This window comes from Neovison vison, chromosome 2 (genome assembly GCF_020171115.1).
Source record: "Neovison vison isolate M4711 chromosome 2, ASM_NN_V1, whole genome shotgun sequence".
Taxonomy (NCBI): Eukaryota; Metazoa; Chordata; class Mammalia; order Carnivora; family Mustelidae; genus Neogale; species Neogale vison.
Genome location: NC_058092.1, coordinates 239600371 through 239627046, shown reverse-complemented (window position 1 = coordinate 239627046; position 26676 = coordinate 239600371). Strand labels below are relative to the sequence as shown.

Below are 26676 nucleotides of genomic sequence, written 5' to 3'. Positions count from 1 at the left end.
CCGGTGCCCGGGGAGCTGTAGGCCACTCCCCGTGAGGCTGGGACCCCGGAGGAGGGGCACAACTCGGTTCCTTCTAGGTGAGAAGCCCCCAGGCCCACGGCGGCAAGGCGGCCCCAGGGAGACGCCGCAGCAGGCGGTCCCCGCAGCAGGGAGTCCCCACGGCAGGGAGATCCTGGCCATCAGCCTCCCGCCGCACGGAGACCCCCGGGCATCGCGGGAGACGAGTGCTCTCACAAGGAGGTCAGCGTGCCCACACGTATGCCGCGGTTGTCACAGTGCCCGGGCTGCAAGGCCGAGGTCCCCGTGAGACGCATGTGCCAAGCTCACAGCCATTTCCCGGGGCGGCGGGCGGCCGGGGGAGGCCAATCCTCTCACTCTCACGGGGACCCCAGGACACCCTCCGGTGCCCACACTGTGCCGCGGCGGCCAGTGGTGCGTGAGTGAGGGCAAAGGGCACTTGCTGGACCGTCAGAGTCTGCAGCTCCTCGTCCCCCCTCCCTGCCCCCTGCCCCAGGGAGAGGTGCCCAAGGGCCCCAGGGAGGGCACTGTGCCAACCACAGGGGTGGCTGAGGGCCTGCCTCGGACGGGACATCTGGCAGGCACTCAGTGCCCCCACCCGTCTGGATGTGCCCTCAGCTGACTGAAGGCCTCTGACAGCTGCTTATGGGACACACGCGGCTCTAGGACTTAAGACCCATGGTCCCAGGGGGCTCACATGAGGAGACCAGGTGTGGGGTTTCTGAAGCTTCTACTGGGGCAGCAGGCAAGCGGCCGCTGCAGACAGACAGCAGCCCCGGGCAGGCCAGGCCCGAAGGTCGGCTTGGGGGGTCTGCCTTCCCTGTGCTCTGTGCCATGGCAGCTGACCATGGCCTGTGGAGGGCTGCCTGGGGGGCACTTGGACACCGGTGCCCACGGGAGGAAGCTCTGGGGCCTGTGTTGGGCCTGCACCGGGACCCCGGACTCGGGGACCAGGCAATGGCACCGTGTCACACCGGGTATCCGGAAACAAAGCGGGCGGGCAGCCTGTGACGGGACATGCGGCCACAGCACGGGTGCAGCACACAAAGCCGGGGAAGCATCCCGAAGTTTCTGGAGGAGGCAACAGTCCCCACGACAAACGTACCAGTCCGCGACACACCACCGCGTCCGAATGAAGCCTTTCCTCGACCACTTGCACTGAAAAACAAACAGGTGCACAATAAGCCGGCTGAAAAGGGGTCGGGGACGGACACAAGCCGGGGGGGCACCCGAGATGCTTCTCAGTCAGAAAAGCCAACGCCCATCCGTCCACTGGAGGCTTCTGCTCAGCGCCGGGGGGGCAGGCGCCCCGCACGAGGCTCGCCCCAGCGCCTCACGCTCCGCGCCCGGGAGGGCAGGTTCGGGACCACCGGCCAGCGCGATCTTCCTGGCGAGGGTGGCCTGGCTGAGCAGAGGCCGGCCTACCCGTGCCCGGCGCCTGTGCCGACGTTGCCCTCGTCCGGCGCGGGTGACCGTCTCGTGCACCCTGCTCATGCCGGCGGGGACGTGGGTGTCGCGCCGTGACCTGCTGCCCCACACGGGAGCCACGGCTAGCAGGGCCATCGAGCGCGGCACACGGTCCGTGCTGTCTGGATTCGTCCCATTTCAACAGCCACGCCAGACGGGGCAGCTCCCAGCCCAGGCCGTGAGAGCGGGGCTCCAGCTCCCACACCCTGTGAGCCCCAGGAGGCACTGAGGAGAACCCCCTGAAGCCCCAGTCTGCCAACACTTTAGAAAGCTGGATGGACATGTGCAGTCCCCCGAGCCCCAGGGGCCTGTCCCTCTGCTGTGTGGGCAGGAGCAGCTGGGGGGGCGCGGAGGGGGAGGGCAGGGGGAGGACGGAAGGATGGCTGTGGTGACCTCAGGGGCCTGAGCTCACGGTCCCCGTGGTAACCGCAGCAAAACGCTGGCGGAAAGCGTGAGTCCAGAATCGGAGGCTCTAGACACCTCAGTGGCGATTCTTTATTTAATGGAGTAATTCAGCAGCTGAAACCCCCTGCTTGACCCCTCATTCCCCTCAGCCACTGTCCTGCTCCCTCCCTTGGGACCAGCTTCACAAGGTGCCCAGCTTGGTTCCTCTGGTGATGCCCTGCTTGGGGGTGCTGTCTTCAAGGTCACCATGACCTCCAGGTGCAAATCCCGAAGCTCTGGAGTCTCCCACGGCCGAGCGTCCACTGCACACCCCCGGCCCCCGCCAAGCTCGCCAGGCTGAGCCCAACAGCCCTTCCTGGCTCCGGCCCGGGCTCTCCCTCCTCTCTTGCACAATCACGGACGCTCTGCCGGCATGCACGCTCCGTGAGGCTGTGGTCCTTGCTCTCCCGACGCACCCACAGGACCTGGTGTGGGTGTGCGTGTCGGAGGACAGGACAGGGTGGGCCCCCCCCCCGCTTCCACACGAGCAGCGCGGCTGTGGCCAGGACCCGTGAGACCCCACGCCCCAGCCTGGTGCCGGGCTGAGCCGCTGAGCCCCCAAGCGGGACCTGACCTGACCACCACGGGTCTTGCCCATTAAAACTGGAAGGCATTTGTAAGTTTGATGTAATGAACCAAAAATTAATGATTCTCAATGGTCAGTTCTGAGTTAGCTAAGGTCTCCGTACGCGCCCCACGTGCGCACCTCCAACAGACGCCACGTGTGTATTGTTTTTAGACGTTTAAATTGTCCACAATAAGGGAATGTTGTTTAACATTATTAGGAAACGCACATAAAACACATGTGTTGCTTTTTCTAATATAATAAAGATTTGTAAAAGCTGTTAAGTTCAGAATTCTAACTAAATTTAAGGTTTTGTATTACATTGCAAATAAATCTCAAAAGAGTTTGACAGTAAAACATCATTAATACGTCCAAATATCCTAACTAAGAGTTTGTAGAAAATCCTTCACTTTGAGGTGAGTTCATCACGCGTGCGCTCGGGCTGCATTTCTGAGTGATCTCCCAGGCGGAAACGTGGGGCTACTCCCCGGGCCTGCGACGCGCTGACCTGTTGGTGCCTGGGCTCCATGGGTGATCGCGTGTCCTTGGGCGTCGCTGGGCTGCATCAGGAGCCCTTCCGGAAACCGTCGTCCTCACCCCTGGTGCCCCCCTCCCCGCCCGAGGGCCACGGAGTCGTGACAACGCCACAACAGTCACCGTGACGGTCACCGCTGACCGACGGAGCAGAGCCAGAGCTGGACACGGTCACCCGCACGCCACCGCCGGCTCCTTGCCGGGAGAACCAGGACTGGGATCCCCACAGACCCTGCTGGGACTTCCCTTCACTACTGTGGCTGAGTCCCAAATCAGGGACGCTCGCCCGGGCCGCAAAGGGGCAGGGCGGGGCTGGGACCCCGTCATCAGGGGGCACAAGTGCCTGCCTGGGGAGGCTTCCCCGCACTACGTCCCACGGAAGTGCACACGCACACGGCTGTCCTGCGCCCGCAAGGACCTGCACCGGGGAAGACGGCGCCTCCGTCACAGGCTGGGGGTTCCCTCAAATGCAGACTGATCGGTTCCATTCCATCCACGTGCAGGAACTTTCCGGTCACCAGGCACCTTCCGAAACTCCCGGCGGGCGACCATGCATGGGCAGCAGGGGCCGGGTGCCCACCCTGCTTGCTGAGAGGCTGTCGCCGTGGAATGAAACCACGTCACGCCGGGCTGGGGGGCGGGCTGCGTCACATCACTCACCTTGCGGTATGAAGTCCCCGCTCAGACCCTGTTAATAGGATTCCTTTAGCCGGCAGATGGATGGAGAGTGCAGGACGGTTCATCCACTAAAGGACGGCATAAATCAGCGTGGAGAAAAGGGAGGCTGTGGGGAGGTTATCAGCACGCAGCCTTGCCGGTGAAAGCCCCGCTTTGCAGCATTAGTGAAATTAATCCATCTTTCATAAGAGCTCGGAGCAGTCCCTGTGATCTATGGTAACAACCAATTTCTCACTACGGGCGAGAGGGAAAAAATGCCTCGGCCCTGATCGACTACACAAATCTGCTTTTTAAAAATGGTCTCACATTACCTGGAGTGCGGCTCCCAGAGGCGGCATTTGAAATTCATGCCGAGCCAAACGCACCCATAAATCAGCACAGAAAGTTTTGTTAGTTTTGCGCGCAGCGGGCTGTGGTTGTTTGGAATCGCGTTTGCCTTCATCGAGGTAATTACACTTAGATCACCCTTACGCGAGAGTAACAGAAGAGAAGAAATCGGGCTCAGACTCATTCTCTCCCCCAAACGTGCTCCAGTAAAGCTAAAGGATCGGCTCAGGGGCTGGAGAGCAGGGCCGGCACCAGGCAGGCACACGCCCTCCAGCCCCGCCCGCACGGCACCCCCGGGGCACCCCCAGCCGCGGCCGCAGGGCACACACGGACCGCTGCACGCCGGAGAAGCACGGCACTGACATGACGCGCGAAGCCTCAGTATTTTGTGAAAGAAGCTTCTCCTTCTGTGCGCTGAGCCACGCTCGCTTCTGCTTCATCCACGTGTGGGCGGACGGCACACACCAGACGCAACTTCTCGTGCGGCGACATCCCGTCAAACCAAGGAAGGACGGCGACCCCAGGAGGCCGGGGCCGCTGCTCTGGGGCTCACCAGAGTCCCAGCAACACGCTGCTCTCCAGTAGAGAGACTAGGGTCTGCCCACAAACACCCCACTTTTCCTTCCAGAAAATGTTCTCTTGCCTGTGCGTGGGGCTATGGTCACCCGGGACCCCCCACTTCTCTCACGGGAGACAGGCGGCCACTGGCTGTCAGCACCCCCACGGAGCCACGGGCACCTCACGGACACAGATGCCCCTGGGGGCGTCCGCCCTCGGGAAGGTGTGCAGGACGTGGGACAGCGCACCTGAAGCCCGAGACTACATTTGACCCACACGCACCCCAGCCCCAAGCCTCCTCACGCACAGGGCCTGGGCCAGCAGAGGGAAGAGTCGGGATCCAGGCCAGGCCACAGGGTCCCCCATGTGCCACAGTCTAGGAAGCCGGTGTTTGCAGGCGCCGGGCCCAGAAAACAGCCCGAGGGCCAGGGAGCAGGGAGCCCCTCAGGAGAAGGCCGGCTGTCCTGCAGGGTTGGACAGAACTTCGGGGGCCGGGGGCTCCGCAGGCGTCCGATTAGCTGTGGGCCGTCCGGTGTGGGGGCACCAGCAGGCTCTCCCCTTCCTCCGGCGCCAGAGGGACGTGGCACCGGCCACGCGGTCCTCTTCCCTGGTGGCATCACAGTTCACAGCTGACCTCGGGGGCCTCTAGGGACCTGGGCTCTGAGCACGAGGGGGCCCAGTGCTGGGAGGAAGAGGGACCCGGGAAGTGAGCCCGCATATAAGAAGTCACGCAGGGAGTGATCGGCGCGTGTCCTGCCCTCAGGGAGTGAGTGTGAGCCTGCGGCAGATGCCACGCCCCCCACTGCACGGAGCCCGGCCTGCGGAAGCCACGTCCGGGAGCCTGTGAGCCCCCTGCGCTCGCAGAGGCACTGCTCAGCTCTTCCGCATAGAGGCTGGGAACCGAGGGCCGCTCACGCCCCAGCAAGCGCTGGTCCACAGCCTCCAGGCGGCCGGACGCCATCGACAGATGGCCCTGCCGGGGGTAGCCTCAGACGCATCCCTACCTGTCCCCGGGTCATCACACCGGCGCCCCCCACCCCGAGTCCTGCCTCTCTCAGGCACACGGCCCCTTGTGTCTAACCCTTGGGGGTACACCCCAGCCAGCCGCCAGGCACAAGTGAGTGCTGTCCTGGGCCAGTCGGGCTCTGGGCTGAGGATGGAGGAGCCGGGCGGCCCCGAGGCTCGGAGCCGCCGGAGCAGAGAGGAGCCTGGGGGCTTCTCAGCCACTGTGTGCCGGGCAACACCCCGTGGCGAAGACGCAGGGATACCTGCTCCCAAGCCGCCCGAGCCCGTCAGAGCTGCTCTGCCGTGCTGCAGAGGCCCCGGCTCTCTCCAGCCGCTGTCTCCACTAGGGCCCGTGGTCACTCTCAGTGGCCCCGCTCAGCTCTATGCCGACTCTGACCCTCGGCGTCTGCAAGGGGACAGCAGTCCCGGAGAGATGGGCAGAAAGACGCCAGGATCCACTCCACGGCTTCGGAGCTTTCTAGCCGCATCGCAATGTCAGGAGGAGAGGGGACCGTGGGGGCTGGGACAGCCAGGACAGAGGCCAGCCCCCAACACTGCGTCCTTGGCTCAGGGACGAGCGACGAGGGATCTGCGTCCGTCCCTCACGGCAGCGGCCGCAGTTCCTTCACCCCGGACCATAAACACGTTAATACAGCCGTGGCCTTGCTGGAAATCAGCTCCAAGTGTGGGTGGGCGTCTCCGCGGACGGTGGGCAGGCCTCGCGCGGACAGACCTGACGGGGCAATCCTTCTTGCGCTGAGCCAACCTCCGCTGTGCGGGGGAGCCCACCGTCCCGATGCTTCAGTCACAGACGCCCGCGCCCCCGTGATCTCGGATGACGGAAGGACAGGCAGCGACTCCGGGTCAGCGCGCGAGTCACAGGGTTCAGCAGACCCCAGACCGAGAACACCTGAGTCGGAGATGACCGGGGCCGTGCGATGACCGCGTGCGTGCAAGGAACGCCCCCCCAAGAACGCACCGAAACCCGATGGAAATAGACGAGCACCGCGGGTAACGGTGTCGAGGCCTCACCCAGCCTTCCCCGGGGGACACCCTGCGCCCGCGGCCGCGTCCCTGGCCAGCCGCACCTGCTCCCTCTCCAGAGCCCACAACCAGCGGATCGTGATTGTCCCACCTCACACGGGGAGGGTTCCTTTGCCTGGAAATGATGGTCACAGGACGTGGTGGTCCGCGTGGACGTGGTGGTCCGCTCCTCGGGAAGACCGCCACACGGACCGCGCGGGCCCGAGAAGCCCCGGAAAGGCGGCCTGCGGGAGCGCGTCGCCAGCCGGGGATGGGCCTCCCCGGACCCACGAGGCCTGCGCGCCCACGCGTCCTCACTGAGGCGCGTGCTCTGAGGGCGAGCGGGCCGGGGGCCGGCGGCCGGGACGCACCTCGGGAAAGTAGTCCTGCGGGAACTTCTCCTTCTCCAGCATGGGCGTGCTCTCCAGCGTATCCGAGTAGATCTCTTTGCCCGTGACCTTTTTATACTTCTTGGCTGGAAGAGAGCAGAGGGGGGACGTGAATGACCTCCGGCCGCATCCCACCCAGCCCGTGCAGCCCCACAGGGAGCGCAGGGGGCACCCGGGGAGGGGAGGGTCCGCGGCCCCGGGGACGCCGGTGGCTCGTCAATCCGCACTGCACGACCCGGAGCCCGACACGCCGCTCCGTCGCCCTCTCAGACCTCCGGCCGCAGATTTACAAGGGCTCATTGGCCTCCTCTGTTAAAACCGTGACTACGTTGAGGACAGCTGCAGAACAACCCTTCGCTCACACCGTCACACGAATTTACTTAGGGACATCGATCTCCTCCGCACATGCAGCCGACATCACTCGCGTCCGGGAGGAGTTTTTCCTGAGGCGGAGACGGAGGCAGGACGGCGTGGGGTGCTCCCCGGACGGCGTGCCCGGGCCGACACCCCTGTGCACAGGGCGTGGTCTAGTCCTCTCATACCCAGGCCAGGCCCCTTCTTTCCGCCGACGGGTCACCCCACGCCCATAGTGGGGTCTCCCAAGGGGCCCCCACAGGACGCCATGCCGGGAGTGTGGTGGCAGCGGGCCCAGATGGCTGCCCCCGTGCCGGGGACCAGGTGACGCTCCCGGCCGTTAAGAGGCTGCTGGAGGACAAGGATGAAGCGTGCTGCCCACTTCTGTGGGGTCGCGCTCCCGTCCCCCGGCCCCCACACCTGCAGCTCTCGGACCCACTCATGGGAGCGGACAGCGGGAATGACATCCATGTGCGGCATCTGGGGACAAAGCTCTGGCCACTGCATGTTTGGGGGGACAGTGAACCCCAGGTCAAAGCGGAACACTGGCAGGCAGGGGCTCCAACGGTCAGCCGCACCGGCGCAGGACGGGAGGAGACGGATGTTTGGTGAAGGAGGGAACTCAGGACAGAGCAGGGACATGGAGCTGTCCCCAAACGCAGAGCTGCACACTCCTGGTCTTGTTCCCAAACACAGGACGATCACCGAGGTGACTGCGGCCTGTGGTTCTGTCCCCTCACCAGTCACCGTGGCCTCCAGAGGCCCGTGGGGGGACACAGGACAAACCCCATTAGCCGGGGGCAGCTGGGCTTGTGTCAGTGAGAAAGTGACCACCACGTGGCCGTGCTCCCGTTCCCGACACCCACCGCCACCGGAAACGCCGCAGAAGCGCGTCCAAGGCGGGAGGCCCTTCCCGGAGCCGCCCATCCGTGTCCGTGCTGGTGCGTGGACAGCAGTGTCCGCCGTCGGCACCCCGGGAGCTGGCAGCGTAAGCGTCCACGTGAGGAGGCCAGGGCCACACGGCCCAGCACAGGGCAGCTCCGCGGGGCTGTGAACCACGCCCGGGGAGTGCGGGCCGTGCGCCCCGCCCGCGGTGGGATGGTCCTCCCGGGGCCTCGGCCGGCCGTGTGGGCTCCTGACACGCCTGGCCCTCCTCCCTTCCCACCCAGCACCTTCTCTTGCTCCCTCCTGGCACCGAGCCCCCAGCAAAGGCCCGGCTCAGCCTGGTCTCTCCTGGGCTCTTCCTCCGGCTCCCGCAGCCATGCCCGTCATGACACAGGCTGCCGGCCACGGGCGCCCCCGGGACGGACGCCCACGGTCCTCGGTGGGGCACGCAGTCCACAGGGCTCCGTGTCCACCGAGCCGGGGAGAGGAGACTGTCGCGGGGAGGCATTTCTGCTTCGGACAACACCCTCATCGCCTCAAAGCGGCCCGGGCTCTGTGAACGAGCAGAGCAGTTTCGGCCGCGCGAACCCCCAGCACGGCTCGGCAGCGGACGTCGGGCGGGAAGCACGCGCCCCCCCCCCCCAGGTCTGTCCCGCGGCGCGGCCGCTCGCCGCTGTCCGCACGGGCGCTCGGTGTCGACAACGCAACCCGCCGGAATTCGACAGCGACGGCAGCGTCTCGGGGGCCCAGCAGGGAAGAACCACGCGCTGACAAGGTTGCGTCCGCCTGCCCAGGAACGTGGGACAGCGCTCGGCTGACTCCGATCGTCTTTGATTTTGGCAGAGCTCTGCAGTTTCCCTCATGTTAATCTTGTCCATGTTTTGCTACGTTTATGTCTAGGTCTGACTTTTATGCGTGTGCTAATGTGAATGGTTTTCTGTTTTTAAGTCCCAAGTCCACGTCTTGTTGCTGGTACAGAAAAGCCACTGGCTTCTGTGTATTAACCTTGTATCCTGCCACCGTGCTTGTCTGTCCGGTTTTCAAACGTCCGACATAACCGTGTCACTGAGGACGAAGACCGTTTTATTCCTCGCCCCCCATCAGGACACCCTCTACTTCCTCCTCTTGTCTTCGTGCACAGCCAAGACCTCCGGTGCAATACGGAAGGGAACCGGGCAGAGTGCACGCCCGCACCGCAGACGGGAGCGTCCAGGCTCTCACCGTGACGTGTGATGTGAGACGTGGGCTTCCCCAGCTGCTCCTTACCGAGGTGTCCCCCCCGGGTCGCAGGGACCCGCCGTGGACAGGCGGCAGACTCACACAGCCAAGCGCTGCTCTGCGTCTGCTGACGTGGCCGCGCGGCTTCCTTCCTCGGCTCGCTGACGTGATGTGTCACGTTAACCGACTTTGAGACGCAGAGCCGGACTCGCAGACCTGCGTGAACTCGGTTGCCGCGGCGCACGACTCTCCCGACAGGCTGCTGGACTCAAGCCGCTGACCCTACGTGGAGGGTTTCTACACGTCATGTTCAGGAGAGATACTGGCCGATGGTCCTGTTCTTCTGGACTCTCTGGCTTTGGTATTGGGGAATGTTGGCTCACAGAGTGAGTCGGAATGTTCTCTCTGCTTCTATTTTCTGGACGATGTTACCGAGAACTGGTATAATTTCTCCCTTTAGTGTTTGGTAGAATTCACAGTGAACCCATCAGACCTCGTGCTTTCTTTTTTAGGAGTTTATTAATTATTGATTCAATTTCCTTAACAGATAAAGGCCTATTCAGATCACCGAGTCCTCCAGGTGTGAATCTGGCCGACTGCGCCTTCCAAGGAACTGCCTCGTTCCACATCATCAAGCTACAGGCACGACCCGTTCCCCATACACCTTCATCGCCCTTCAACGTCCACAGCCGGTAGTGATGGCCCCTCTCTCATCTCTACTATCAGTAACTTGTGTTTTCTTTCTTTTCTTGGTTAGCCTGACTAGAAGAATATTTTATTGATCTTTTCAAAGAATCAGCTTTGGGTTTTGCTAATTTTCTCTAGTGAGTTCCTGTTTTCAATTTCATTGATTTGTGCTCTAATTTTTATTATTTCTTTTCTTATGATTTGGATTTATTTTGCTCTTCTGGATTCCTAAGGCAGACACTTCGATTAGCGATTTTAAATCTCACCTCTTTTCTAACACATACATTTGATGCCACGAACATACTTTCACCACATTCCACAAATGCTGATAAGCTCTATTTCACTTTCATTTAGTTCAAAATATTTTCAAAATTTCTTGAGACGTATTCTGACTCATGTACTATTCTGGAAGTGTGTTGTTTCACATCCAAGTGTTAAAATAAAAAACAAAGAGAGACCAGCCTTTAAAGTTCCCTGAACAAAGCCAGTTTGGTCATAGAAACAAAGTGGAAATTAGCTTATTTTGCAAGACTAATTTAAAGTGGGTCATTCCTTTAGATTTATCTAAAAATCATGGTGAACACTTACACTGTTTCCCAGTGTTGAAACGAGGTAGCGGCGAACCTATTCCCATCATTTAAGAGAGTTCTAATACCATAACCAATCGCTGCTATGAATAAAGTCACTGCCTCCACGCGGCACGGGCTGCCTTACACCAAAATACACCCCAGAGCCCCACTCCGTGTTTTGGTTTGAATGCTCGAGTGTGCAAGCTGTCTTGTTGATGTGTGCACAACAGACTTTTACTCATTATTACTTCAATGATTCACTGGTTTTACTTCTGTTATTTCTGAACTTCGGACACAAGTATTTTGGGGTTTTCTCGCCGTCTCTCTGTTGCCGATTTCGTGTGAAAGTCGGAGGGTCCGGAGGGTCCTTTGCATGACGTCGGTTCTTCTGAATTTGTTGAGTGGCATTTAGTGGCCCAGAATATGGTCTACCGTGGTAGCCACTCCGGGGAACGTGAGGAGAATGTGTGTGCTGCTCTCGCTGGGGAGAATATTCTACAGACATCGGCCGGACCCTGCCGACCGATGGTGCTGTTGGGTTGAACGACATCCTCGGCCATCCCGCCCGCTGGATCTGCCCGTCTTCGGCAGAGGGGCCCTGAGGTCTCCACCTGCAACACTGGATTCATCCGTCTCTCCCGGAAGCTGTCGGTCGTCCCCCGTGGGTCGTGATGCTCTGCGGTCAGGTGCGTACACGGTAAGACCTGTTCTGTCTTCTTCGAGATCCGGCCCCTTCATGGTTGTGTAATGAACAGGCTTCTCGATCCCCGGTCCCTCCTCGCGCTGGGGTCCGCCGTGTCTGGAAGGGCCGCCGCTCCGCTGGCGTGCTGACTCGCGTCCGTGCGGACCCTCTCCCTCCATCCCTTGACCTGTCGTCTTCGTGGGTCTGCGGATCCTACGCGGGCCGCCGGCAGACAACGCGTGGCGGGGTCTTTCCGTCCTGACCGCTCGGGCCGTTTCCGTCTCGTAGCCGCGCAGTTGCTGCGCTGGCGCCTGCAGGGAGCCCCGCGGGGGCCACACGGAGAAGCTCCTCGTGGGCACCGTCTCCACCTGCTGCCTTTGTCACCCCCTTTCTCCGCAGACCGCTCTGGTGACATGGAGCATTTCACGGGGCTCCGTCCGCTCTCCTGTGTTACTAGCCGGCTGTACTCCGTTAACAGTCCTCAGTGGCTGCCGGGTCTGCACTATACGCCCCCCCTCCCAGTCCCGCTCATGCCGCGCCGCACCCCTGCGCCTCTCCCCCGCCTCTCCCCCGCCTGCCCGACACCACGCTTACTCGTCTCACTGACCCCCCACGGCGTTGCTAGGGACGCTCCGAACAGAAGTTACATCAGATGAAGGATGGTAAGAAACGAAATGCTCTTCCTTCATTTATTCCTTCCTTTACACTTTTTCTTTCTTTTTTTTAAAATTTTATTTATTTATTTGACAGACAGAGATCGCAGGCAGGCAGAGAGGCAGGCAAAGGGGAGGGGGAAGCAGGCTCCCTGCTGAGCAGAGAGCCCGATGCGGGACTCGATCCCAGGACCCTGAGATCATGACCTGAGCCGACGGCAGAGGCTTAACCCACTGAGCCACCCCCCCAGGCGCCCTCACTCTTTCTTTCTTAACATCGATGTACGCATCTGACCCGATCATTTTCCTTTTGTCAAATAACTTTCAACCTTTTCCGCATGACGGGTCTGCCGGAAACAAGTTCCTGCAGCTTTTGTTTGAGAAAGTGTTCTTTGCTCGCTCACTTCTGAAGGGTAACTTTGCTGCGTACAGAATTCTACCAACAGAAGTACTTCACGCCCCTCTCTTTACCTCCATGGTTTCTGAAGAAAAGTTCAATGTTTTCTTTCCCTTGTTGCTTTCTAGGTCACCCCCCCACTCCCAGCCCTGTTCTCTCAAGGTCTCTCTCCGTCTTGGACTTTGCGCGGCTCGTGTAGACACGCTTAGGTGCAGGGTGTGGCATCTGTCTGCTCAGGCCCCGGTGAGCTTTCTGGATCTATGGCTCGGCGTCCGTGATGAATTCTGCAAAATTCCGGGCCATGACTGCAAATATGTCTTGTTCCTTTCTCTCTCGGTTGCCCAGCTGCTTCCCTTCGTGCACACGCCTGCCTTCTGTGTGTGTCCCGTGGGGCTGGGGATCTTGTTCTGCTTTTGTGTCCTGTTTTTTTCTCTTTACTTTTCAGTTTGGAAAGTTTCAAAGACGCCCTTTTGGCCCCGTGGCTCTGTCTTCAGCCGCGTCCAGGCTGGCGAGCCCATCGGAGGTCAGGGCCATTTCTGTTCACGTCCTGTATTTTGAGCTTTCCCTTTTGATTCAGGAGCTTCTGTTCGGACTCTGGTTACGCATCTGGTCTCGCGAGCTTCTGCTTCCCTCTACACCTCGTCACAGACATCGCGGTTCCGAAGACGCCCCGGCGGGCGGCTGCACACGGTATCTTCCCCTTCTCAACTTGGCTGATGAGCCTCTGGTTAAAAGCAAAGCACAAGGAATTGGAAAAAAGAACGGAGGTCGACGGGACTTTCCTTCGAGGCGCTGGTGAGGAGCCGGGCTGTGTTCCGGGAGGGACTCGGGGCCGACGTCTCCGCCCACGTTCTGTTCCGGGCTCCCCTGCTGACTCTGCGCACCCGTGAGACTCCTTCGGAAGCAGACGGTGGGCTTGGCAGGCTCTGCCGTGACGTCTGCCGTGGGGACAGGCGCTGTGGCTGGGGCAGGACGCTGTCCCATCGTCCTGTGACCCTGCTGTGGTCCTTCCGCCAGCATGAGCCCAGCTGCAGCCTCTGACGCGCTCGCAGCCCTACGGCCCCTCGAGGAGCGCAGAAGGCCAGGGGAGGCTGAAGTCAGGCTGAAGTCACCCCTGCCTCCCCCAGGCCTGCTGGGCAGCTCTCGAACACAAAGGGCAGGCCTTTCGGGAAGAACAAACCCTGGCACCCTTCCAAATGGCTCCTTCCCTCTTCCCCACCGGAAGCACGAGGGGGTTTTTCTCGGACCTTCCCCATGACGACGTGGTGCGGCTCCTGCAGCCGGTGCTCACCGAAGTAGGGGGTGGCCTGGGGGGGAGTTTCTCTCTCCAGCCTCGGGCCCTCCACGCCGCCTCCCCCCAGCTCCCACCAGCGCCAGCTTCTGGGGGCTCTCAGGGTCCGCCCACCTGTCCCCCCAGTGTGGGGACGCACAAGCCCTGGGGCCTCGCTTCTCTAAGGGATCGGAGAGACTCGGCCCCTCCATTCCCTCAGCACCGTCCACGCTCTCCAGGCGTCAGGCCAGAAACGCACATCCCTTTCCTCCACACCTTCGGGGAGTCCTCAACTTTCTAACTAAGTACTAAATTCAGCTATTTCTTCTTAAAAAGTTTATTCAAGCTTTTCACAGATGCACGACCATTTCTGCTGTAGCTTAAGTCAAAGCACGAGAGTGAGCCTTGGCGAACCGGGGCCACGACGCAAGCGGTAGGCGTTTCCGCTCCCGAGACCGGGTGTCGCTGGGTCCCGCACCTGTGCTGTGGACGGCGACGCCACGTCCGGCATCAGAGCGCCACCGAAGCAACACATACGCCGGCCACCGACGTGCTCGGGGCACAGTCCCCACCACCGTGTCTGCCCTCATCACCCTCGTCATCGTGGGGGCCGTGCAGGAGGCTTGGGGAGTCAAATGTACATCTCCTCAGTTTCCGAGAAACCCCGGGCCAGCCGGGTGTGTCACGACTGATCTGATCTAGTGACACAAGGTGCAGGGGAACGGTGACTCCCAGGAAGGGAGAAGTTCAGGGGCCCGGCTACGTGCCAGAGCTCGGAGGAGCGGAACCCATTCTGCTTCCAGCTCCGCCTGGGGCACGCGGGGTCTGGAGACCTCCCCTCTGCCCACCCTCGCCCACAGTCCCGCTGCTGGAGAACACAGCCCGGGCACCCAGTGTCTAGTAGCATCGTGGGGACAATGGCCTCTGGCCCGTCTCCCGCCAGGTTTGCAAGGCTACCCCAGCAAGTTCCTCGGTGGGAAAGCCACATGCTTGGGTTCCAAACTGCGCAAAGAACCCTCAGGCGATAGGGCCAATGAAAAATCATCCTGCTGGCTGGGATCCTGTTCCTAACATCGATGAAATCACTGCCCAAGCAACTTAGGGACGACTCTGCATCTCCCTTCCAGAAGAGGCGATCGGTCTCCTAAGTGAGCGGAGATAATGAATCTGAGCGACGGACATAATTAGTCGCTCTCCACGGCTATTACAACTTCAGTGACACCTCGGACTAATGGGATCTGCCTCCGGGGCCGAGCTGGAGGCCGAGGACTCGCGTGTGGCGTGAAGAGAGGGCGTCGCCCCAACGCCCCAGCCGAGCAGGACGACACGGGGGCTGCTGGGCTCCCGTGTGCGGGGACACGGGGACCAAGGCCGGCTTTAGGAGCCCAGGAGCCCCACACAGCACGCGAGCCGGCCCGAGGGCGCAGGGTGGCTCTCCCTCCACCACTACCGCCGGCTCGTGGAAGAGACACCACCCAAGCAGGCCTTCGTTTTCTCCATTTGATTCGAACACAAGGCCGTTCCCTCCTCCCTACACGGCTCTGCAGGAGATCCAGCGTCACTGGCCGGCCCTGCCCTGGGAGCAGGAGGGGCGCGGGCTGGGAGCTGGGGGTCCAGGGCAGGGTCTGGAGTATGATCCAGGTTAGGGTAGGGGGTCTGGGGCAGGAGTTGGGGGCAGGGGTCCAGGGCAGGGGTCTGAGGCAGAAATGCCACGTGGATTCCAGGGGATCAGAGCACCTGGTTTGCACAGGAGGCCCCTGGTCAGCGGCTGTGCCCCCCCACAGGGACGCTCGGTGGGGCGGGGGAGCCCAGCCAGGGAATCCCAGAAGAGTCTTACCTTTAAAGTCAAACTGGTAGATGTTTTTTAAGGATTCATGAAGAAAATAAAAGCTCCCTAATGCCTGCAGAGCAAAAAGAGAAACCGTGTGAGAGCAGAACTGCTGGAAGCAGGCTCAAGTACTGACTCAAACCCTTGTGAACGAGAGCAGAGCTGCCTCCTCAGGGCCCACCCCCTCCCCTGGCCGCAGGGCTGAGACGTCAGTCACACTCAGCGGCACACACAAGGCCCCTCCCCCGACACGTCGCCCACTCGCGCGCGGTTTCCCCTCGGCGGGAGGCTCCCGGGGCCCGCGGGGAGGGCTCTGCCCCCAGCACCGTCCTCACTGCGTGCTGCACCCACCCGGGGCTCCCAGCAGCTCCGCCCGCACCGGCCTCCTCGGCCCCCTGTCCTCCCTCCGCATGCGGAACTGCCACCCGCTCCCCGCAGCCACCGGCCCCGCGGTCCAGTCCCGTTCTGGACCCCAAACTGCAGAGGCCAGGCCGGGGTGCGGTGACCACCAACGGAGGCCGCATGGGACACCTGACCTTAAAGCAACCTGTTTCTCTGAAATTCAAACTTGGTGTCTTGTATGTGATGGACACGTGTATTCCCCTGTGAGGCCGTGTGACCTGTGTGCCGAGCATGCGTGTGTACAGATGCAGGCCTGTGCCTACGTACCCATGTGCATGTAACACACACGTGTGTCCACGTGGCTGCTCACACCCGTGTGGACGTACATGTGAATGTCCACGTTTCACGTGTGTGCATGTACATTTACACGCACACATGTACACACACAGAGTGTGTAACCTTGTACACGTGCATGGACACGTACGTGTCCCTGTACCCACGTTTTACTCCTCGGCTGACCCCGGCCACCCAACAAGGTTCCTGGGGAGAGGGGCTGCGGCGGGGGCCGTTCTGCAGACTTGAGCCCCCGACAGGCTGTGCGGCTCCGAGAAGGCACCAGGGGGTGAACGTGGCAAACCTTCAAGTCCCCTCGCCAGGCGTGATTGCGCCGACTCGACATCACGAAGCTTACAAAAAGCTCCGGAAAAGAGACTGTAATTCACAGAGCAGGACACCCGTCACCGGCTCTAACGGATACTTAAGTCAAAGTTGAAGCTAACTTTCTCCCTGGTTAACCTGCTGCCATTCTCATGGGCAATCAGTCAGAGTGTGTTCTACCCATTTAAGATTTTAGGGACCAGAGACTTGCTAGTGGCTGTGGCACACAGGGAGTTGCAGGGTTCTCTCCCCGTCTGCGGAACACCCCGTCTGGCCCCCCATGACTGACACGTCACTCTCATGTTCCACACGTCTGTCCACGCGTGGGGATCTGCTCGAGTGTTCTGGATTCTGCCCAACTGATCTATTTCTAGTAACAATGTTTCCTATTTTGGCTTATGAGGCGTCCTGATATTTACTAACGAAATGCCTCATTATTTTCCCTCCCACGCGCTTCAGATATTTGGGGCTCTTTGTATTCCCACTGAAACTTCAGAGCGGCTGCTGGTCTGCACCCTCGACACCCTGCTGGGCTCGGACGACCGACACGGAGACTGCAGGCGACGGCGACATTTTGGGGGTACTCCGTTCCTTCCCATGAATGTGATACATCCTTGAACATACATTCAAGGTCTTTTAAAAAGTCTTCTAACAAAGTTTCATAATTTTCTCCATAAAAGTCTTAAAGATCTTTTGTTAGGTTTACTGTTTGTTATCTTTTAGTTTCTGTTACTATTAGAAAGTGTACTTTTTAAAAAAGGTTTTATTTATTTATTTGACAGAGATCACAAGGAGACAGAGAGGCAGGCAGGGGTGGGGGGCGCGATGCAGGCTCTGCACTGAGCAGAGCGCCTGATGCGGGGCTCGATCCCGCATCCCTCGAACCCTGGGACCACGACCCGAGCCGAAGGCAGAGGCTTCACCCACTGAGCCACCCAGGTGCCCCAGAAAAACCACTCTCGGTTTAGAACCATTTGCTGCTGGTGAATATGAATGCTACTAGCTTTTGTACATTAATCTTTTATTCAGCAACTTTGCTCAGTTTCCTTTCCATTCCAACAATCGTGGATTCCCTCTGGTAATTTGAAGGACCTCTGGCTTGGGTTTGTTTCGTCTTCACAATATTTCCACCTTTTCTTCCCTTTGTGTTTGCTCTGCCTTGTTGCAGCTTCAGGGGTTCTGGGCCCGTGTGGAACAAAGGAGCCTGGCTCTGCCTAGGAACTCAGCGCGTGTGTGGAGGGCAGCAGCAGATGTGCCCAAATCGCGATCTTTTGAGAAAGGTGAAGGAGGGTGTGTACAAACAGGGAGGTCGAACATGCCCCAAGGCTTGGGGAAAGGCACCAGAGTGGGCCGTTTTCTGGTGGAGGAGACTGGAGAGGAGAGGGGTCTGGCGGGAACAAGAAACCGGAATTAAAGGGCCACGTGGACGGCCCGCAGGCAGGTGGCTCGTGGGTCTGAAGCTCAGGGTCCACGTCTGAGCGAGAAGCGACATTTAGTCGTCTGTGAAGACTGAGGAACGCCAAGGGAGAGAAGCCTCCTGAGGGCTGAGCCAGCAAGGCACGCGGGCCGGGCTGGAGGGAGGGACGGCCACGGGCACCTCTGGTATTCGACGGACAGAAGCAGTGAATCGCTGTCAGACTTGAAAACGTGAAGCCGGCCTGGCATCCGCAGCGGCCAGCCCCGACGCGGGCTTTCACCCCTCGCTCGATTCTGCCCCCATCTCCGCGCTTAGCAGTTCTGGCTTCCAACCTGGTCTCTCTTCTCGGCTCCCCAGGCAAGGGAGTCTCTGCCACGTCTTCAGGCACGTCCCATGCACACGTGCACACGACACTTGTGTTCTCAGCAGCGGCTCCCCTGCCCCTCTGTCCCCCTTTCGTTCCAGGTTCAGGACTCCTATCTGCGTCTCTGGGCACTCCTCCTCCCCCAGGGAACGACACACGGTGTCTGCTTGGGATCCCCCAAGAAGCCTCTTTCCCCTCCCATTTCCAGCCGCCAGCTCCCACATGCACAGCCCTGGGCCTCCCCTCCACAGCCAGCCTCGGGGCCGGGGGTACATGGCTCCCCCGTGGACGTGTCGCACCGAGCCCGGAAACCGGGGTTTCTCTGGAGCCTCCAGCTGCTTCGCTGCTGCCCCATCTCTCCCACACACACCCCTTCCGCGAAATCCACACTCGGCCTCCCCCTCCCCTTCCTTCTGCTCTTGCAGCCCCGAGTGGAGCCATGACCCCCCCGCCCCCCCACGGCGACTGTCCCCTCAGCCTCTTCGCCCGACGGCAGGTGACCTCTGAAGACGACAACGTGACGCCGTCACTGCTCCGCTCCTCAGGGACCGCCAGCACACGGGGCCGCCCCTGCTCCTGCGTGTCCCGGGCCCCACCCCCAGTTTGCACAGCTCTGGCCACGCGGGGGCCCGGGCCTGCCACCATCAGGGCCTTCAGCTGCTTTGCCTTCCCCGTTCCAGCTTCTGCTCACATGACACCCAACCACTGCAGGCTGCCTCCTCTGAGCTGCCCTCCCAGACTGCTCCTGCACAGCCCTGGCGGCCGCAGCAACAGCCTCACCCTGTCGCAGGGCTGTGCACTCTGGCCGCAGGCTGGTTGCCCTCGCACACCTGCCTTCTCTACCAGAAGGGGCGGGAAGCTCCCGGCGCGCGTTCTCGTCACCTCAGAGTCCCCAGCTCAGCCCCTGGCACACACCAGGCACCCAACAACACCTGGTCAGAGAGAGGGACGCAGTGACGTGCCTGAGGACAGACGGGTCAGCAGTTCAGGACCCAGCACACAGGACTGCTGACTCGGGTTCCAGGGGACGAGCCAACACATCGCTTCCACCACATGGCCGCGAAAATCACGCTTTCCACCAGCAAAGGGCAGCGGCCTCTCGCAAGCCAGCCCATGCTCCCGGCTTTACAACAATTTAGTAGATGCAGCAAGAAATCAGGGTGAAACTACTGTGACACTCAGTAGATTACAAACAATAATAAATGAAACGAAGCTTTCGTTTAAATCAGCGCCGAGCCTCATTGATCCGTCCCCGTGTAGGGAACTCGCGGGCGGCCCGTCGAATCGGAGGACGCAGCCTCACCTGGCCGGCAGCCCGTGGGAAAGGCCGTCACGTCACGGTCACCAGCAAGGCCCTCTCCCAAGGTGGCTCTGTAACCCGCCAAGATGAGAGCCGACGTAGGTACAAAGCCCCGACTTACCCATTTCAGCTCCGGGGGCTAACTGTGAGCTGACGGCACAAGGTCCCCCCGTCTGACCCTCACCACGTCCCTCCCTGCGCGGCACGGGCTCGAGAGACGCACGGGTAATTCCATTTTGTCTGCCGTCCCACAGCCAGCAGAAGTTAATTAAATTGGTTGTCCATTGTGCTCGCTCATCTCCTTACAAAGTTAATGCTATTCTGCTCCTGAATTAAAGAGCATTTCATAAAGCCTGCGCGGTGGGGGCCGGCATGCTGTGTGTGCACCAGGGCCCGGGGTGCTGAGCCCTGTCACGGTCCCTGCTTGTAGTGTCCCCAATTAGGCCATCTCGCGAGGGGCCGGGCGAAGCACGCGTCGTCCTGATGGGGCGGGCGAGCGCTCCACGCGACCTCCCGTGCGGCTACGACACACCCCCAGGTTAGGGCGCCTGTTAACGTCTCCTATCACCGCAGCGAGGAGCAGCTCACACGTAACGAGACGGCCTTCAGCAACAGCCCGGTGGACGGGCTGCCCGGCGAGGGCGCCGCACAAGGGCACAGAAGCCAGAGCGAGGGTCACACCAGACCTCCGCAGGCAAGGGACACCTGGCAGCTCAGCTGACCCGGGAGGCAAGGTCAGCAGCCGGCACAGCGAGCAGCTACCACAAGGACTCCCACACCCACTCGGGCACCCAGTCCCTGAGCTGATGGTCTCCGGCACCTTCTCTGCGGTCTTGGGCACCTGAAAGGTCCCGAGGAGAAATGGCCTGAAGCACGGGGGCAGTGACAGGTGCTTCACACAAAGGCCAGCTCCTGACCACAGGGGCTCCGTCCACGGGAAGGCCTCACACAGCAGAGTGAGTGTGGGGGCTGCCCAGGACAAGGCCAGGGAGGCGGGGCACACGCATGACACAGGGTCTCTGGAGAGAAGGGGTCCAGCTCGAAATGGCTGTAAGACCCCCCAGCAGACACCAGCAGATGGCTGGATGCTCGGGTCTGGGTCCGGGACAGAGGTCTGGGAGCAGAAGAAAGGCGGGGGGGGGGGCATATGACATGGGGTGGTCGATGCCACAGATGCTGAGCTTGCTGAGGAGGGACGAGACCCAGAGCAAAGGACGAAGGACAGGGATGGCGAGTGGACCCAGGACCGCATTAGGGAGGGGCTGGGAACAGATGAAAGAGCCAACACAGAGACGGCCAGAAGCTGGGGTCAGTGAGGACCAGGGGGCAGTCGTGGGGACAGGGAGAGCTCAGTGGGGACAGGGTGTGGACAGAGTGGTCAGTGTGGGCACCAGCAGCAGGTGCCGTCTCAGAGGTACGGGGGGAGGAGGCAGTGGCCACAAGGCCAGGTGTGCCGGCGCACAGAGCCCACGGGGACTGACCCCCGCCTCCGCACTCGGAGTTCGGAGGTGATGTGCGCGGCCACATCTGGACGGTGACATGGAAGAAGGTTCCTCTTCTCACAGGCGGGAGACGGGGGGCCCAGCCCTCAGCCGTGGGAGCTGCAATGTCCCGGGGTGAGAGCAGCCGGAGAGCGGCTGCAGGGGGACATGGGAGAGACCGTCACACCCCGCCTGTCCTCCCTGCTGCCCGCACCCGGCGGGCCGCGCTGACGGGGACGCGCCGCCCGCTCCGGACACAGGAAGGGCGCTCCGAGGGCACACGCAGACCTTCCTTCCCTGGCTAATCCTGCCGCCTCTCCCGACGGAACAGCTCTCACAAGCTCCTGCCCACGCCGCGCGGGAAAATCCAGCCGGGTCCTCACGCGGTCTCTTCTGGAAGGACGGCAGATGGGCGGCGACAGAGCCGCCACCCTGAGCCCCTGCGACGGCCGCGAGCACCCCGGGTGCACTTCAGTCACCTCACCTCCGCGCTTCTCTCTAAATGAGAGTCGTTTGCAATACGGATACATTTCTCGATAATACGTAGTTTGGAAACTGAAAGTTTCAATAACGAGCAAAGAAAAACATCAGTGCTAAAAGAACCAGCTTTAATTACAAAATTTATTAAGTCATTTTTTCATGTCTAAGTGATTAGAAATATAATCAATAAACTTTTATGCCAATTAAGTTACGGGGAGCATTTGCATCATAATCAAACCAGCTCTGACTTTTATCTTTTCTCTTCCAAAAATCATTAGCTTTGCAATTATAATTTCATCCTTACAAGCATTCTGGAGAAATCGGTGACGTGCATTAGGGACAGAGGGTAATTACAGTCAGATGCACTTTAAGACTCAAACACAAGCTGTTTACAAAATACCTTCTGCCATTAGGGAAGCTTGGGGCATATAAAATGCTACTAAAAAGACTTAATTGATTTTTAAATTTCAGTTATATTGCAAACGCCATCTACTTCTGTTTCAAATCATTTAACGCGGCCCCTATGGCACAGATACGCTGACCAGTTGTGCTCCGCGGAGAACGCGCCGTCCCGCCGGGCCGAGGCCTCCAGCCTCACAGGCCGCACACCTTCCCGGCCCTCCACGTCACAGAGCCCTGGGAGCACGGATCCCGCAGAGTCGCGCCGCGGGCCGAGTGGCGACCCCTCCCTTCCCCGCGCTCCGTGCCCGCGTGGGTCTCCGTCTCCTCAGGCTGCTCCGGGCTCCCTCCTGCGGGCCTGCTGCCTGCTGTGCAGAACCCACAGCTCCACATGCGCCCACATGCGCACGCACGCGTTCCCAGCGGGCATGTGGGTGGGACGCAGAACTCGGGGTGGCGGTCACCCTCCAAGGCCTCCGGGGCTGCCGCGTCCGCCGTCCGCTGCCGTCTCTCTTGCTTCCCGCCTCCCCGTCACAGCCTCTGAAAGTCCTGTGCGTCTCTGGTCGCGCCCAGGGCTCTCCCGTCTTTAGCCCTGATCTGTGTGTTGAGATCTTTCACACACTGGAAAACTGTCACTTATTATCTCTTCAAAAATGACAGCTTGAAACAAACCAGACTTCTGGTTCATCTCTCAGGCGCGACCTCCGCGCGTCAGGCCTTGCTCTCCGCGTCCGATCCCCGCGCGCCGTCCTTCCGTCCCCGCTCGTTTTAGTGCTTCTTCCTGGCCCACGTGCGGCTCACAGCTTAGCGTCTAGCTCGTCCTTCGTGGGGCCGAGTGTCCAGTTCTCTGCACACGAAGGTCACGAGGGACAAGAGTACCAGCGTCCGTCAGAGAAGCTGCTGGCACACGGGGCTGTCCTATGTCCCTCCCCGGGTTAGGATCGGCTCTCAGTGTTTACTCAGTCTCCCTCTAGATCGACATACGTGGCCCCGAGGGCCACTCCGTCTTCCGACACTGGGTCCTCTCCTGGCTGAGCAGGTCCTGGGGCCGGGGCGTGGGGCTCCCCACCCCGGCAATGGCCTCTTCCTGGTCTGGGGGCCTCTGTCAGTCCCGGGACTGCTGCATTCGTGGCACAGAAAGACAGTCGTGGTTCCCAGGGTCACTCAGAGTAGCCAGGACGGGGATAACAGTGCCATGGTAATCAGCATTCCTAATAGGTGATGCTCGCCTGTTTCCTCTTGCCCCCCATGCCCTTAGCGCACCGCAGGAGGAGAAGACGGCTTCCAAGGGGCCCAGGCTGACGCTAGGCAGAAAGGCACAGGCGGGAGGGGCCTGCCAGCCACCAGAGGCTTTCTGCTTCCACGGAAGGGAGGCCGAAGCCTCCGTGTTCAAACACTGTTCAGTGCCCTCCCTGGGTGAGTCTGATGCCCCTCCCTTGGCCAGGCAGAGGCCACAACACGCCAAGAGACCTAACTGAGCCCCAGCCACCATGCACCCCTGTGGCCCCCGCAGTAGAGGTGGGTGAGGGGCCGGACGGAGCACTCCCCACCCTTCACATCGGGGGCGGCCAGCCGGCCACTCACATGTCCCACGGTCTGAAAGATAGATCTTTTCTCCCTCCCTCTCTCCTGAGGCCAAATCACGGAGGCTCTTACGGGAAAAGCTACCCCCCACGAATGGCCTTGATATAAATTAGGCCTGTGGACAAAGCCTGTGGAGCCGTGACGCTCACCCCAGCCCGTGTGCACGTCTTCCCCACTGGTGCTGCTGCCTGGCCAGGGAAAGAGCCATTCCTCTCCTTAAAACAGGAGAGGAGAAACCAGGGTCTCCTCCGGACAGTGAGTCCAATGGCAGGCCTGGTGTCCAGAGGCTCCTCCGGAAAAAGAGGGGCCCGCTGGCACGTGTGTCCGCTGTATGGGGAATCTGCACGAAGAGCCACCCACGGCTGGGGACACGCCTGAGGGAACCCTCTAGAAGGCCAGGGAGTCCAGAAAGGACGTGAGTCGTACACAGCTGCCAGGGTGAGGTCCCTCCCCTCACGGCCGTCGTCACGGACCACAGACCCACAGCACTGAGCTGTGCTCAGGGGGGAACGACGCCAGCCAGGCGGGCCAGACACAACCCCACCCGCTGGGCCGGCAGGGGACAGAGGCTCCGTGGCCCAGGGCCAGCAGAAAACAGATTAGAGAGGAGTGGGGTTTTCCAGGAAGGATTCGGGAGCCAGGGGAATAGCTGACAGAGGTCCAGAGACCCAGCAGGGGTCAGGGCTCAGGGCCGGAGAGGCTGCAGAGGCGGCAGGCACCATGGGACAGAAACAGGGGCTCAGCACAAGCGCTGGGCTGTGCAGACAGGAAGGGGGGGCCCGGCACTCGGGGACACGGAGGGCAGAGCTTCCTGTGCAGGAAGGAGCCACATGTGGTTCACCACGCGCAGGGGGCCACGTTGGGAACCACACCTGACGAGGAGTAGGGCAGGGGCTGGAGCCAAACCCGGGTGAAAGAGGCAACGCCGCCGTGCGCAGCAGGCCCGCTGAGGGTACAGCGAAGAGACAGCACCAGGCCAAAGACCCCAGATCCTAATCTCCCTGTCCCGACTCTTCCGGCGCCGGAGGCCCACAGTCGCGTGCTGGCCACTCCGGATGCCGGCCACATGGGCCGGGCCGCACGCCTCACGCTGCTTGAGTCCTGCCCAGCAACATTGCTCTCGGGGCAGCCCAGCAGCATCGGAGAGCACAGGCCGCTCGCTGTCCCCCAGCTTCCATGGAAAAGGCCAAGCCAGACCGGCACGGCCGTCTGTCCCCCGGAGTGGCCTCCTTCCTACTTCCCAGAACAGGGGTCACTAAGGCTCCCTCTCGTTCTCTGTGGAGATGTGCTGGCAGGTCTAGAAGTACAAGGTCAAGAAAACATTCAAGTCCATTTCCCTCTCGTCCACCCGCGAGGGCAGCAGAGAGGCAGCCCCGGGAACGCAGCTCTGCTCCTGCACTCGCCGGATGCCGCCGCCCAGGGCCGCGCGCCTCAGGCTCCCCGGCCGCCACCCGGGCGATCGCGGTCAGGTGTGCAGAGCGACCCAGGTGCCCTGGGAAAGGGAGTCGTGCTGGGGACGCGTCGGGGCCCGGCCGTTCTGAAAGGACTCGCGGACGTCGCCAAGGCCCGGGGAGCGCGAGCCGCTGGAAGGAAAGGGACAGCGCGTCCACGTCTTGGGGAAGAGAAACGGCGGGGCCCGGCGCAGACCCGCGTTCCAGTCAGGAGCAACCCCAGCAGGTTCCCATTCTCCGAACGTGTCTTAATTGAATCTCCCGTCGCCGCGCACAATGAGGCCATTGTGGACGTGATCAGGAATCTCCTCGTTCCCCACTGAGCGATAAAATCAATCACCTCAGCTTTTATTCTGTCAGCTCCACGGACTCAACCGTCTGGGGAAGAGACCGAACGCGCCGCGACAGGAGCCAGGAGGGCTGCCGGCCACGCGCCCCCCCCCCCACGGTCCGGCAACTCACGGGCACGCTCGGCCCGTCCGGCTGGGAGGCTGAGGGGAGCCCCGGAGAGGTGGAAGGGTGAGCTCCCGTGTCGCTCTAAGGAAGGGCCCAGCCACGTGTGAGCCCGGGATGTGCCTCTGGAATTTTTCAGGAGTGAAGTGAGGCGTGGCCGGCCCCCGCCTCCTGCTCCCGGTGCTCGGCCGCCCCGAAGGGCCCACCAACGCCAGTGCATTAGGAAAACAGAAAAATTTTGTTTGATGATACCTAGAAATAAGGAAAAATAACAAACACTTACAGAAGTTACACCTGAAAAATGTGCACTCCAACTTCTGCTCAATGTACTTAGCGAAAAGGTCAACGCTCGGAATTTGCTGGATAAATACACGTCGGTTCGGCAGACGAGTCGCCGGAGAGCCGGCGCATGGCAGCGAATGAATGAGCCGCGGGCGCTTCCCAAACCCCATTATTTCCCCTTCTCCAGGAGCCCGAGATTCATGTCCCCGCATGCCGCCAGTTCATTACCGAGAAATGCCATCCCTCTTCCGGCTCTCGCTGGGCGGCACGCGGCCCCTCGAGGACCCTTAATGTTTAATTCCCCATCATCCGCTCCGCTGAACAGCTTAATCTCTGCTTGTGTGATCAATACTGTATCAGTGTAAATTAAAATGACAATTTTAAAGTAATTAAGCCTGTTAATGCTCGATTCAAATGTCATTATTTGCACAAGGGATGGAGGAGAAATTACACGGCGTCCGAGGTGACAGGAAGAGCTGTGTGTCTCCGTGCTACTGTTGCGCGGGGCCACGCGGGGCCACCGGAGGCTTTAGCAAAGCGGATTAGCTTCTGCCTTGCCCCGCCAGGGCACCTATCCAATTTCTAAAGAGGATAACGCAATTTGATAAATTTAATTCCAGCTACAAACTCGGTTACCGGGATAACACACGAAAACGGGGAGACTCGGGAAGAGACCCACATTTCTAAAAATACACTCAGCTCCGGAAGGACGTACGACCGTTACGGTCTGATTCGATTTGCTCTCTCTCTTTCGAAAACCCTTTAAATAATTACGGTGGCTGGAAGAACAGCCGCTATTCATTAAACAGCCCCGCGCTAACCCGAGGGGGGCTGTGGCTCAGCCGCCACGGCTCGCCGTGGCAACGCCTGCCGTGCGGAGCCAGAGACGCACCGTCACCCCCGCTGCATGCCCGG

The 26676-nt window shown here is 60.8% G+C and overlaps 1 protein-coding gene across 2 annotated transcripts in view; it reads right to left on the bottom strand.

The window, feature by feature from the left end:
- Positions 1 to 26676, bottom strand: part of INPP5A (inositol polyphosphate-5-phosphatase A) — a 157449-nt gene that overhangs the window by 43723 nt on the left and 87050 nt on the right. For both annotated transcript variants that reach the window (XM_044240766.1, XM_044240767.1), the window contains exons 5-7: positions 15561 to 15624; positions 6991 to 7094; positions 1124 to 1176 (exon numbers count right to left, since the gene is read on the bottom strand). In XM_044240766.1, coding sequence (XP_044096701.1) covers positions 1124 to 1176; positions 6991 to 7094; positions 15561 to 15624 — 221 coding nt within the window. The remainder of the gene's footprint in view (positions 1 to 1123; positions 1177 to 6990; positions 7095 to 15560; positions 15625 to 26676) is intronic.